The sequence below is a fragment of the Rhinoderma darwinii genome, chromosome 9 (assembly GCF_050947455.1).
Source record: "Rhinoderma darwinii isolate aRhiDar2 chromosome 9, aRhiDar2.hap1, whole genome shotgun sequence".
Lineage (NCBI taxonomy): Eukaryota > Metazoa > Chordata > Amphibia > Anura > Rhinodermatidae > Rhinoderma > Rhinoderma darwinii.
In genome coordinates, this window is record NC_134695.1 from 62,028,005 (window position 1) to 62,043,429 (window position 15,425).

The window sequence follows — 15,425 nt, forward strand, 5'->3', positions numbered from 1 at the left end:
ATAAAAGGTTAAATTTAGAAAAAAAAATACCGTAATCAAATTTTTATGCCTTTCAGGAGTCTTACATTAATATGTAATAATAATTATAAAAATCTGCTGAATATACAAGCATCATAGAACATTGAATTCAGTACAGCAGTGCAGGGTTTCTGACACTGTCCGATTGTCCTTGATCCAGATCGCTTCTTCTTCCTGTCACTTCTTCCTTCTGACACAGGAAGAGGAAGTTACATGAGAGCAGCCACTGATTGGCTGTTCAGTTTTAAGTTCCTGCTAGTAGTAGCAGCGAGTGATGGTGGAAAAGTAATGTATATTACTGTGGTTGGCTCTATTAAGGGGGCACTGTGATTGCTGCTATTAGGGGGGCACTGTGACTGCTGCTATTAGGGGAGCACTGTGATGGGGGTATTTCAGCTGCCTGTGTTGTGGGTCCACTGTTTCTGACTATATTATCAGGGCACCGTGTGGCATCATCTAGGTGTTATATGTACTACTTTGCTTTGCACTGTATAGCACTATTTATCTGGGCATTATGCAGTGCTTGGCACTATGTATCTGGGCACTACACTATAGGTCTATTTCTTCTTTTTTTTTCTTATTGGAAGAATCTCAAAATGCCCCTAAAAATCTTGTATTTGCCCCTGATGTGGACGTGGCGGGTGTGACCCTGTGATGTACTATGATATTAATGCAATAATGTGCCGTATGTACCATGGAGGGTAGAGTGTACAGGAAGTCCATTCTGTGGCCCTTAAGAGCCAAGCATTGTCCGTGAATTAAAGAAGACATCCAGTGGTAACACAACTTTCCATGTCTGCACCCCCTACCTGACTATATACCACACTCTACACTTCTTTTATATATAATCTACTTCGTTTTTGAACTGCTGCTTTGTCTGTGCTTTAAAAAAGCCTCCGTCTTGATTCTTAGGCTGGGTTCACACGATCTATTTTCAGGCGTAATGGAGGCGTTTTACGATTCGAATTACGCCTGAAAACACGGCTCCAATACGTCGGCAAACATCGGCCCATTCATTTCAATGGGTTTGCCGATGTACTGTGCCGACGACCTGTAATTTTACGCGTCGCTGTCAAAAGACGGCGCGTAAAATAGCAGCCTCCTCAAAGAAGTGCAGGACACTTCTTGGGACGTAATTTGAGCCGTTTTTTATTGACTTCAATGAAGAACAGCTCCAAATTACGTCCATAATGGACGCCTCGCAAAACGCGAGTACGAGCAATTACGTCTGAAATGCAGGAGCTGTTTTCACCTGGGGGGGCTTCGTCATTAATTTTAAAACTTCAGAGTTTTCACTGACATAGATACAGACGCTACTCATCTGTATCACCCGGCGTTCTGCAGACGCCGTAGGTGACACATACATAGATAGATTATATCATATACCGTTTGCATCTGACTGATGCAAAATTCACAACTGTCAGTGAACTTTGGTTAAATTTTAAATCCATTCTTGTGTGTCCTAACTATATTTAACCCTAATTAATAAAAGTTATGTTTTAACCTATACATATCATTATAGCTTGGCTGGTAATAAAGGCACTTCTTTTTGCTTAACCGCAAAACTGTATTTTTTCTTGCTATTTCAATGCCCGCCAGCCTGCTGGGTCTTTTCCTACCTATTACCTTCTTCCAATCACTCTCAGAATCATCCAGATGTTCATTTGCAAACTTCAGACGGGCCTGTACATGTGCCTTCTTGAGCAGGGGGACCTTGCGGGCACTGCAGGATTTTAATCCATTACGGCGCAATGTGTTACCAATGGTTTTCTTGGTGACTGTGGTCCCAGCTGCCTTGAGATCATTAACAAGTTCCCCCCGTGTAGTATTCGGCTGAGCTCTCACCTTCCTCAGGATCAAGGATACCCCACGAGGTGAGATTTTGCATGGAGCCCCAGATCGATGTCGATTGACAGTCATTTTGTATGTCTTCCATTTTCTTACTATTGCACCAACAGTTGTCTCCTTCTCACCCATCGTCTTACTTATGGTTTTGTAGCCCATTCCAGCCTTGTGCAGGTCTATGATCTTGTCCCTGACATCCTTAGAAAGCTCTTTGGTCTTGCCCATGTTGTAGAGGTTAGAGTCAGACTGATTAATTGAGTCTGTGGACAGGAGTCTCTTATACAGGTGACCATGTAAGAGCTGTCTTTAATGCAGGCACCAAGTTGATTTGGCGCGTGTAACTGGTCTGGAGGAGGCTGAACTCTTAATGGTTGGTAGGGGATCAAATACTTATTTCTCTGTGCACAATGCAAATAAATATATATCATTTTGTCTATGTGATTTTATTTTTTTTTAATATAATCTATCTCTCACTGGTAAAATTAACCTAGCCTAAAAATTCTAGACTGTTCATGACTTTGACAGTGGGCAAACTTACAAAATCAGCAAGGGATCAAATACTTATTTCCTTCCCTGTACCCTTAGATTTCCCCAGCTTTCTCTTCCTCTCTGCTTTGCTATCAATCCCATGATACTTCAGCATAGCATCACATGACCAGCTAAAGACTATACCATTTCTGCATGCTGGGGGACACTGTGATTATCATTCTCCTAAATATGCTGAGAAACCATAATATACAGACAGGAGGCTGCACTATATTCTTCTACATTATACCTGCGTGACAGGAACGTGCCTAAGTATCAGTGGTGGCTGATGATAGAAGTTTCTGTCCCCCCCCCCCCCCCCTGTGTAATACTAGTGCGGTACAGGAACTGCTGAAGCCTGTGATGGGTGACACATGGGCCCCATGCACAAGACCGTAAAAATCGTCCGTAATTACAGACCCATTCACTTCTATTGACCACGGACATCTTCCCATATGTTTGCGGGAAGGTGTCCGGGTCGTAGAAGTGTACCGCAAATTATGGAACATGTCCGTTCTTTTGCTTTTTACGGGCCGTGCTTCCATACTTTGTATGGGAGCACGGGCCGAAAACGCGAGTAGCTGTCCGCAGCCGCCAGCCGGCCGTGATTACCAGCACAGCCATGTGCATGGGGCCATACATCTCCATAGACTCAAGTAGAGAAAGCGTCACCGAGCCTGATCCACACTGCTGCTAAGCAACCATCCCAGTCTGATATATAGAGATAAATAACAGGGGAGTGACTGACACAGGGAATACCATAATGGAGCAAATGGGAACGTTTCGTTTTGGCCGGAGTGTCCATTTAAGGTGGCCCAGAAATCAGGAAAAATATCCTGCCGTGCGCTAACGAGAACCTAATAGTGAAGTTATAAGAGGATTTCTATAAACAACAAGGGCCTCCAAGGGTAAATTTTTCACCATATCTATCAAGATTTCATTTTTCTATGGATAATATATGTTTCAGGTACTCCTATACCGTTAATGCGCTACCTACTTGGGGTCATCTAGGCAGTTAGGTGACCATAGTGTATATTTTATTGGTTGCATATTCAGACACGTACAAGTGACACTTACAAGCGACATGGCGGACCCATAAACTTATTTGCGAAGCGATGTGCCATACCTGTGTCCGTGGCGCCTGTGGAAACAGGTTGAGAGTTGTAGGCCTCTTAGGTCTGTAGGTGTCCATAGATGTTGGAAGCTTTGGCCTGGGCTCCACGGGACGCAAGGTCTCTTCTTCGGGGATTTGGCCAGCATCAATCAGGTCCAGCTGAAGCATCTCTGCCTGGATCCGACTGGCAGCTCCCCCCCCTCCTGGGGCAGGACCAGGCTCGGCACGCAGGCGGCTCTGGGGGATCAGGAGACAGAGTCATGGGACCAGGGGGAGGGAGAGGGACAGAGTGACATCATCTGCTGGGAGGGTGAGGGGGGTGAATAGCATGACTGCCTGGGGGGGGACAGAGAGGGACAATGTTAAAATGTCCCCAAGCATCCCTGTAATAACTGAGAAGCAAAGCACGGAGCAGAAGAGTATGAAGCAGACGGTGACTGATAATCAACTGGTGGAGGAACGTCACTGGTGGAGCAGCCGCGTCACTAAAGAGCCTGATTGGCACAAACGTCACAGGTCGGGCACTCGGGAAGAATAGTAATTAGCAGACAACACGTAGACGATGAAGAAAGACAGAGAGGAGCAGATGGATGATACAGGAGGGGGATAAATAGCCGACACAAAGCATGACCGGAGATCAATGCAACAGCCAACATTATAACCCGCGGCTGTAAGTCACAAATGGAACATATATAAACATGGACCCTGGTCCGGACCTGCGATTATAATCAGAAATGCGTCACCGGTCAGGCTCCTGTATAATAGGCTGCGCAGTGTATGACCTATTATACCAGCCAATATATAGTACAAAGTCATATGTTATATAGTAATAAACCAGTCAAGTCAAACCCAAAATAAAAAAAATATTTATTCAGCTGTTGGGCGACAATTAATTTGGTCATTACGGCACTCACCCAGCTTTCCCAGACTCCCGAAAAACAAATGTGCCGTATAATGTAGCAATATATTGCCCCATTATGTATTGCCGTGCAACCAGATTTGCCTCCAGGGCTTTAAGAATGTTTTAATAGTTGGTTATAACCCAGCTTTTCCAGAAGCAGGTAGAGATAAGAACCGATTTAATAGAATATTAAAAGACTATATAAAAAGACAACTGATTTTTGGAGATTTTGGTGGCCCCCGTTTTCTTATGTAACATCATTAGTATAAGGGACTAATGCAAGAATAGGGGCCAAGTGACAGCTGCTGCTTCCCCTATAGCTATGCTACTCCTTTAAATAGTAATCGAATTAAATTTGGTAATTAGCTACAGATTGAATTAGGACTATGACCCTTCTAATGATTTGATTGGATAAAAGTTGTCAAATCCCCGCTCACTCAAAAAAAAAAAACCAAAAAAAAAAAACCTTGTATAGGTTGTCTAGGAGTAGTAGAGGAAGAAAACATGATAGGTAATGATATTCTGAAGACAAGAAACTGTCTTCTTAAGTACGGCCCGGTACTGGAGTCGGCGTCCGGCATAGACAGCAGTCGCTAAGAGTGGTCATCACCCATCTGCTGCCCCATTAGCTTCATCTTGGCTGAGCCGACGTCTGCTGGCAGCGAGTCGCGACACATGATAGCTTCAGAAAATCTTGTGACATCTGCTGGGCTCCCTGTAGTACCATATGGATGGCATATGTAATGAAGTTTAGGGAAGGCTCCAAAAAAGTGAATATTAACAACACCCTATGCTAGAGATGGCGCCTCGGGTGGAAAGCTCGTCTGATCATCTCAGGATTTGGGATTTATAATTTAGTATGATTTAAAGTGAGTTAGTGAATTCCTTTACTCCGACATCTGATAATCCATAAATGTTGGTACTACCTAATAGTCTTGAATGTTGCAAGAAGACAGAGGAGAAATAACGATTGATCAAAAAAAGAAAATAAGAAATTGACATTAGCTAATTTTTTGGGAAAATTTTATTTTGGGCTGTATTCCTGGAGGCTATTCCCTTGCAAGAAAATGTTATATCCGGTTGTGTGGCTGCATGCAATTCAGAAAATGTAATAATCCGATAACTGTCCGGCCACTATATACGATTCAATTTGGTACCCAAGCATTGTACTTGGGGACCACTGGCCAAGGGTGGACTAACCATGTGGGCATTTGTGCAGTGGTTGAGGGCTTATGGCCAGAGGGGTCCCATAGCCCTTCTTTCAAATGCAGAACTCAATAAAGGGCAGGGCCTGGAAAAAGTAAAAAAATGCAAGAGATATATACTCAAATGCAGCTCATTTCAATTATGGGTTGTAGGGGGCTGTGTTTGAGGGGCCCAGATCACTCTCTCAGTCCACCCAGGCCTTTGTGGGATGTATTTTTTGTCCATGAAGTGCCCTACATAGATCTGTGGAGTACATAGTAGAGAGGTGCCCCATAGCAAGGACCAAACCCGGCCCCCATTATAATGCTAGATTTGGAACCGAGGTCAGTAGGGCCTGGCCTTGGTTTCATCCTCCATACCCTTTTCATGGCCCTTGGGCCAACTCCCAACCCTCTTGTTAAGGTTCTCCTCACCCAATAGAAAAGGGGATTTGACCAACCGTTGCTTGGCCCCATTTCTCCAAGATAGTATATAGTGGGCCTCTATGGTACGTACGCCCTTGACTATAGCCCAGTGCCCAGTGATCTGCACTTGGGGACTGAATTGAAGGACGTACTATACTATAAAGTTTCAGTATATGCTTTACTCCTCTACAGTCCCATTCCCATAACTACCATTTTAGTCAATGTTGCTCTTTGGGGCAACTCTAGACTTTTCTTAAAAGGGCCCTATAGGTTAAAAGTTTATAGTAGCTCTTGTTATAGCGTTGGGCTGTAGTATAGGGCAATGCTGCATATGCATATCCATATTTTTATACTACCTGGATAGATAAAGTTTAATATTTGCCCAATTTGCTAAGCCCCATCTACTTTGGCACAAATGCTAAACTTATCCATAGGGACCTATTAACACAACATATACCAAAAGAGCGTCCTTTTGGCATACATCGGTGAGGTATACGTCGTCATGCCTTTTTTTTAACTGTACACAATAGGACCCTATGGATGATGAATGTCTATATAGTATCTAATATCTAAGCCTTACATCTGAGGTATATGTTGGGAAATACTTCCAACGTATATTTCACAGGTAAGGCTCTAATGTGATATAAACTGAGCCTAAGTCAGGCGATTAACACACAGGGCCTAATAATTAGCTAGTCTAGGCCAGTGAAGGGGTTATTGTCAATATATCTGGTGGTCTAGGGCAGTGAAGGGGTTAATATTTTATACCTGGGGTCCAGTGTTTTAGGGTTCATTCACACGTTGCGGTTGAGGTGCGGTTAGAGCCGCATCCCAAAAAAAGCATGTGTTTTTACCACGATTTGATGCGGTTGTAGCAAAAAATGCAAATGCATTTTAGCCGCACCTGAACTGCATAATGTGAACGGACCCGTGCTCACCTTTCCAGGCGCCAAAATTGTTCAGGCTGTAACAGGAAGCTAAACACTGATCGTTCTACTTCCTGTTCTCTCCCTGCACTGATCATAGAGATAAGTGACGGGAGGGGATAGAGAAGACAGAGGAGATGTAACTATCTGTGATTGGGCAGCGCATTTCAGGAGCGCTCAGCCTGATCATTAATGACGGGTTCCCCGCGTAGCGTAAACGCCTGCGGAATTTCCGCAACAGAATTCTGTGTGGAAATTCCGCAGCATTTATAGTAGCAGCGAAGTGGATGAGATTTAGAAAATCTCATGCCCACGCTGCAGAAAATAAACGCACAAAAGTCGTGTGGAAAGTGTTCTGCGGTGCAACTTTCAAATCCACAGCATGTCAATTTATGCTGCGGGATCCGATAGAATTCAATGGGAGCAGAAATTCTGCTACAGATTTATGGTTTTGCCGTTTCCGCAGCAATATGAGCAGTAAAAACGCACTATTTGGTGCGGATTTCTGTCTCAGATTAAGGCCTCGTTTACACGAGCGTGGTATACATGCGTGCGACGCGCGTGCTTTTCACGCGTGTTTTTCACGCGTGTCGTACGCACCTATATTAGTCTATGAGGCAGTGCAGACAGTCCGTGAGTTTTGCTCAGCATGAGTCCGCTGAAAAAACTCACGACATGTCCTATCTTTGTGCGCTGTTCGCGCATCACGCACCCATTGAAGTCAATGGGTGCGTGAAAATCACACGCACCACACGGAAGCACTTCCGTGGGACGCGCGTGATTCGCGCAACAGCTGTCAAAAGTATGTTTGCAAACATAAAAGCACCACGTTCTTTTCTGTTGACAAACATCCAAACGGAGTGTCATCATGATGGCGGCTGCGCGAAAAGCACGCAGCCGCGCATCATACAGGGCTGCCACATGGAGCTGTTAAGTGCCTTTTGCACACGCAAAACGCAGCGGTTTTTGCGTGCGCAAAACACACACGCTCGTGTAAATGAGCCCTTTCCAGCGTTTTTCTAGAGATTCTGCTGCAGAATATCAGATTCTCCTGTGTGTGGGAACATACCCTAAATCCGCAGGTAAAAATGCTGTTGAAGAAACGCAGCGATTCCGCATCAATATGCTCAGCAAAAATGCACTATTTGGTGCCCTAAAAACCAACGTGGCAAATCCGCATGTAGTAACCATAGTGTGCATGCGGCCTTGGGGTACATTCCCAATCACAGGATACGCTGCTGAATTTTTGCAGCAGAAAATCTGCTCTAGAATCTCTAAAAAACGCAAGTAATTCAGTCACGTTTTTGCGGTGCATATTGCTGTGGAAACTCTGTAGCTTTACCTGCGGAGTTAGTGTCAAGCATTTATTATAGCAAAGTATATGTGCACCTGCGGATTTCTAGCAGGTTTTACTGCGTTTACCGCTGCGTAAACGATGTGCAAACCACAACAAAACTCATCAGTTGTGGAATTTATGCTCCCATTGAAGTCTATGGGCGAAACACGCATTTCGTTTTGCTAAATCTCACACACTTTACCGCTACTGTAAATGCTGCAGAACTTCCGCACAGAATTCAGTTGCGGAGAATTCCGTAGAGTTTACACTATGTAGGATCCCAGCTTTGAGGTGCGCTACCGTGCAGCTAAAAGGGAACAACGTTACTAAAGCACACCGCGTTTAAATTCTTCACCATTCCTCAGCTTGCTGTCAACAAATGGAAATATACTGGTTAAGGCCTTATCCACACGACCGTTTTTGATCCGTGATAGGCCGCATTTCCCGGACTGAACACAGGTCAACATCTGCATGGAGTTTGTATGTTCTCCCCGTGGGTCGTCCGGTTTCTTCCCACTCCAAAAATATATAAATAGGGAACTTAGGTTACGAGCCCTACTGGGGACAGTGAGTGATTACAACTTCTAGACAGCACTGCGGAATATGTTGGCACTATATAAGCAACCCTAAATAAATATCTATATGTGTCGTCTTTGCTGTAACTCACCTTGCAGTGTCGGCTCTCATTGCAGTGCAAACTGATTCCACATTCATCTGTGATCTCCGTAATCTCTGATAAATCCTCATCTTCAAATTCCTCCAGGGTAATATCATGTGTGAGCCTGGTGGGACAGAGCAATCATTGTCACCATGCTGATATGACCTCAATGTAAAGTCTACGCTTCTGAACATGCAAGGTGCCACGTTTATACATAGCATAATTCCCTTACAGGGGTATTCGATTTATAGACATGTATGGCATATCCACAGGAGGTGGGACCGACACCTATCTCCAGAATGGGGGTCCCACAACCCCCATCCCATCCAGTGAGGCGGCCACTGAATCCAAGTGGAGAATAAGCTGAGATGTGGCCGGAAACCTCTCTCTTTCCATTGTTATGGAAATTACGGAAACGGCAGAGCAAGCGTAACTCCCATAGAGATGACTGGAGAGAGTACAGCCATTCTCCACCTGGATGCGGCGGACCTCCATATACAGTGTGGCCACATGTCCTCCACATGTGTCAGCCACATTCCCAATTTATCATATTTTATCAGGGACTGTTACCATCTACCTACAGGTCCCCAGTCTAGGTGCAGTCTCTGCTATCAGACAACATATACAATACATTTATTTTAGTCCATTTATAGAAATAGGCTGAGCATTCCCTATTTATGATGATTACACCCCTAAATCTACTCTCAGGGTCATTGACTTGTCCCTAAGGATTAAATATTAGGGTCAAGAAATTAATTTGCAGAATAATAAGAATTAATTACTATATTTTGCTTGTTATATTTAGTTCATAGTGTCCCTAAGAAATGGATTTAGCGGAGAATAACATGGGCAAATATGGCTGCTACACTGGGGCCCCATGGTGCTTCATGTGACGTCACATGGGATGAAACACTTGTTGTCCTGCCTGCGGCTTGCCAGTTTTGTATTTCTAGTTATGGGCATTTTATGCAGCTCTATTGGATGATGTACTCTCAACTGCTGTCTGGGCCTGGCCTCACCTGCAGTCATATTAGAGGTAATCAATTTCTATGTGGTATATATGTATGTCCAATGTGTCAGGTGAGCGTGTTTTATGTGTGACTATGTGGTGAGCATTTGGGTCTATGTATGTTGGGAGCATACGTAAAAGTGCATTCATGTATGCTGTGAGCGTGCGTAAGAGTGCATTCATGTATGCTGTGAGCGTGCGTAAGAGTGCATTCATGTATGCTGTGAGCGTGCGTAAAAGTGCATTCATGTATGCTGTGAGCATGCGTAAGAGTGCATTCATGTATGCTGTGAGTGTGCGTAAGAGTGCATTCATGTATGCTGTGAGCGTGCGTAAGAGTGCATTCATGTATGCTGTGAGCGTGCGTAAAAGTGCATTCATGTATGCTGTGAGCGTGCGTAAAAGTGCATTCATGTATGCTGTGAGCGTGCGTAAGAGTGCATTCATGTATGCTGTGAGCGTGCGTAAGAGTGCATTCATGTATGCTGTGAGCGTGCGTAAAAGTGCATTCATGTATGCTGTGAGCATGCGTAAGAGTGCATTCATGTATGCTGTGAGTGTGCGTAAGAGTGCATTCATGTATGCTGTGAGCGTGCGTAAGAGTGCATTCATGTATGCTGTGAGCGTGCGTAAAAGTGCATTCATGTATGCTGTGAGCATGCGTAAGAGTGCATTCATGTATGCTGTGAGTGTGCGTAAGAGTGCATTCATTTATGCTGTGAGCGTGCGTAAGAGTGCATTCATGTCTGTAGTGAGCGTGCGTAAAAATTCATTAATGCATCTTGTGAGCGTGTGTATCAGTGCATTCATGTATGTTGAACATGCATTCATATATGTTGGGAGCATGCGTAAGAGTGCATCCATGTATATTGTGAGTGTGCGTAAGAGTGCATTCACGTATGTTGAGAGTGTGTGTGTAAGAGTGCATTCACGTATGTTGAGAGTGTGTGTAAGAGTGCATTCACGTATGTTGTGAGCATTCGTAGAGTGCATCCATGTATGGTGTGAGTGTGCGTAGAGTGCATTCATGTATGGTGTAAGCGCGCGTAAAGGTGCATTCATGTATGGTTTGCGTAGAGTGCATTCATGTATGGTGTGAGCGTGCGCAAAAGTGCATTGATGTATGTTGTTTGCGTGCGTAGAGTGCATTCATGTATGTTTTGAGCGTGCGTAGAGTGCATTCATGTATGTTGTGATCGTGCGTAGAGTGCATTCAAGTATGGTGTGAGCGTGCATAGAGTGCATTCATGTATGGTGTGAGCGTGCGTAGAGTGCATTCATGTATGGAGTGAGCGTGCGTAAAAGTGCATTCATGTATGGAGTGAGCGTGCGTAAAAGTGCATTCATGTATGTTGTGAGCGTGCGTAGAGTGCATCCATGTATGGAGTGAGCGTGCGTAAAAGTGCATTCATGTATGGAGTGAGCGTGCGTAAAAGTGCATTCATGTATGTTGTGAGCGTGCGTAGAGTGCATCCATGTATGGTGTGAGCGTGCGTAAAAGTGCATTCATGTATGGTGTGAGCGTGCGTAGAGTGCATTCATGTATGGTGTGAGCGTGCGTAGAGTGCATTCATGTATGGTGTGAGCGTGCGTAAAAGTGCATTCATGTATGGTGTGAGCGTGCGTAAAAGTGCATTCATGTATGGTGTGAGCGTGCGTAGAGTGCATTCATGTATGGTGTGAGCGTGCGTAGAGTGCATTCATGTATGGTGTGAGCGTGCGTAGAGTGCATCCATGTATGGTGTGAGCGTGCGTAGAGTGCATCCATGTATGGTGTGAGCGTGCGTAGAGTGCATCCATGTATGGTGTGAGCGTGCGTAGAGTGCATCCATGTATGGTGTGAGCGTGCATACAAGTGCATCTGTAGTGAGCATATATATTTGTGCATCCGTGAAGTAGATGAAATGCTTTAGAGGTTTATCGCCTTATTGGGTTATAGGGAACATTAAATATTCTCTACAGCTGTAGGGTAGACCCTCAAGTTCTAACTCTGAATTCCCCCATTTTTTCACTATGAATCATATTTGCTTTATTTTATATTATGCAGTTTTGCACTTTCACATTTTAATATCATTTTGATTACTTTATATAATATCCTAGGTAATGTTGTCACTTTAAATACAGCAAGGTTGACAGATTCTATGGAGTACACGGTCTCTGGTGAGCATGGTATTGATTGTGGAATCTTATTGAAGACTTGATATGATGATATTTTATTTCTATCGACAAAGACATTTGGTCTCAAGATACAGAAGAGTTTTTCCGTTTTAAAATTAAGTTGGGCTATTCACAAACGGGAGGATTAATAAAGGTCGCTAAAATCTTGAACTTTGTCAGACTTACTTATAGGAACCTGCATCCACGAGACAAATGTACGGAGAAGATAATTAATACAGTTTGTAGTAACCGTGTAGAGCAGCCATGACTGGGGTCAACAAACTGTCTAATGGGGTGATGAGATGATCCGGGTTGGACTGGCCCACTAGAGTATCAGACGATCATCCCGTGGGTACAGAATGCTCCCCTCAGGAATTCAGAGCCTGGTGTATTCTTTGTAAGGCTCTATTAGCCGTTTGGGCTAATAGCACAATGGACTTGTCCCCATGATATCTGCTGCTCTCTGGTTTAGGCAATATACCCTATTGAAGAATATTGAGTATGGGGAGGGGGATGCCCAGATTAGGACAGTCATGTCAGACTGGAGAGCGACGTCTGTCTGCTTATTACACGAACCGTTGATTAATATTGGAACTGTGCAACGCTTAAAGGGGTTGTCCAGTTTAGAAGACCCATTTTGAAATACCCTATTAGAGAATTCTGAGTTAATAGAGGGGGGTCCTCTTTTCAGGATCCTCATCTCTTGGCCAGGGTGGAGAATGGTTACAAAGAGCGTCTCTTGTTCTGGAGGACCTCTCCTGTCCTGCATTATACAGATAACACAGAGATATGAATAGGTACTTTTATGCTTCATTTCCCCTGTGGAGGCGCTGCAAGGAAATCAAACGTTTACTGCCAGATTTCTCCACAGATTACAGTTGATCACTGGGGGTCCCAGCAGGGGTGCCTTTGTGATCAGCTTATTGTCAAGGGACCCTTCTAACAAGTAGGGATTGTCCAAAGCGGAGAACCCCTTTAACTAAAGTTGCTAATGATCACTTGACTTTTTTTTCTTTAAACACTCTGTACCTCTAAAGGCCACCATTATATCCTTGTTTATACTCTCTCTATATATAGTACATGCTGGAAACACTGTTTGCTGGTTGGGTTTTTACTATCTCTATGCTGAGGATCAGAGGCAGGACAAGGGATAGGCAACGTAGGCAGTCGCCTAAGGTGCCATTAAGGGGGGGGGGGGTAATTTATGGATTCTTTATTTTTTTTTTAAAGCAATAAACATTTTTACCAATCAGTGTTTCCTGGTATGAATAAGAACACTAAGGATTGGAGGGCAAATCTGCGAAAGGGGACAATTCAATGAATGAATGTCCAACCAACAACTACCATGTTGAACTTAAAGGGGTTTTCCCATGAGTGACATTTATGACATATCCACAGCACCTATCTCTAGAATGGGGCCCCGTAAACCCGTTCTGCCGCTCTGTGTTGCGGCAGAAGCAGATGAATTCCGACCATGAATTAGGAAACAGCGTAACTCGCTGAGCGACGCTGTTCCCGTGCATCCCATAGAACTGATTGGTTGTTACGGAAACAGCGTAGCTCACATGCTACGCTGCTTCTGTAACGGCCATTTACTGCTATGGGAGTTACGGAAACAGCGTACCTCAACGAGCTACGCTGTTTTTGTAACTCCCGACCATATAGTCAGGAAATGGCCGGGGAGGCAACAGGAACTGAGAAAGGTAGAACGGGCTTTAGGGGGCCCCGTTCTAGAGATAGGTGGGACCCGCATCTATCTGACATTTATGACATATCCTGTGGGAAAACCCCTTTTGGTACCGAAGGTGAAGGCGCATTCTAAAACCATCTCATCCCGTGCAGCACTTAGAATGCTTTGCCTTGGAACCATCAAAAAATTATCCAGTATTTTAAAGAAAATCTGTCACCATGACTTACCCCTTAAACTATAGATGCCCTAAGAAACACAATCCAGCATGGTAATACTCTAAACCCATTATCAATTGGCCCCCTGAATTTACATATTTACATGCATGGTGAAGTCTTGCAAGAGTGTCCCAAATTGGACTTTCAGGGGTGCAGTAGTACCCACTGGCTTGTGTTTTTTAGGGCATCTATAAAGTCGTACTTCAATTTGACCCTCTCCAGCACTTTACAAGTGCCCCCTCTAATAAAGCTGTATTAGACATCATACAGAGGTCTGAGAGGTCTATGATCTGATTTCTATATGTTAAGCTAGGTCTCCATGGCGTCATATATGAGTCGCGGTAGAATCGTTGCGAGTGACCTCGCAACTATTGCAAAATCTCTGTTGTGTATCCATGGAGCCCTAATAGAATTTTTTGGGCTTGCTGAATTAGGATCAAGTCAACATATGTATTCCTGACATACTTTTATGTGTTAGTGCTTACATTTGTAATGTACTTAAGTTTCAAAATTGACCCCTTTTCCCAATGCTGCCGTGGGGCACTTGACTGGTCATTGTCCGCTTGTCATTGTCCACTTGTCAAACGAGAGAACAGCAGGGACCGCGCATGCACTAGTGACGTGACGTATAGCAGGAAGAAAATTTGAATAATTTGACCACGTAAGAGGTATACGGATGATAAACAAAGCGGGCAGAGAGTGACGTCACCAGTCATGTGCTCCACGTCAGCATTGGGAAACGGGGCCAATTTTGAAACTGTAAGTACATTACAAATGTAATCACATTCCCAAGTTAAAAGCACTGACACATAAAAGTTTTAACTCGGAAAACCCCTTTAATACACCCCAGTTGATCTAGGACAAACTCTTCAGCTCTTATACTTTCCCTACAGAATTGACTCTTTTTAACTTTATTTTATTTATTAAGTAATTTCTTTACAGAAAAATGATTTACTTAATTCAGCCTAGGAAACAGTAATTGCTAAATAATTAAATGAAAATATAATCTGACATTTCCTGTGTCTGCAGCTGAGCATATGAATGGACGGCTTTATTGGAAGCCTCCACCGCTGACCAGAAGTAATCTGAAAAGAAACCCTCAATATCGCACAGGGAAAATTTCTGACATGTTGCAAAATATTTGTGCAATAAATAATTGTCCAGTCCACGGCGGAGACTGCAGTGCCAATACCTAGAGGCCAGTGGCAATTGGTATATGCAATATACAGTGTCTTACCCCTAGTGACCAGGGTTTTATACACCGCTGAGCTCTAACCACCAATTAAAATTGACTTTGCAATAACGTCTACAAAAAGTACGATGATGTTAAATATTTATTAGGGTTAGAATACCTAAAATTCACAATTAGCAGACAGACGTACAGAAGTTAATAAAAATGACTTTTAAATTGTAGGGATCAT

The 15,425-nt window shown here is 43.8% G+C and overlaps 1 protein-coding gene across 8 annotated transcripts in view; it reads right to left on the reverse strand.

Annotated features, from left to right (window-relative positions):
• The window catches only part of MAPK8IP1 (mitogen-activated protein kinase 8 interacting protein 1), a 61,657-nt gene that overhangs the window by 20,701 nt on the left and 25,531 nt on the right, over nucleotides 1-15,425 (reverse strand). For all 8 annotated transcript variants that reach the window (XM_075837950.1, XM_075837955.1, XM_075837949.1 and 5 more), the window contains exons 2-3: nucleotides 8,943-9,057; nucleotides 3,515-3,739 (exon numbers count right to left, since the gene is read on the reverse strand). In XM_075837950.1, the coding sequence (XP_075694065.1) occupies nucleotides 3,515-3,739; nucleotides 8,943-9,057 (340 nt within the window). The remainder of the gene's footprint in view (nucleotides 1-3,514; nucleotides 3,740-8,942; nucleotides 9,058-15,425) is intronic.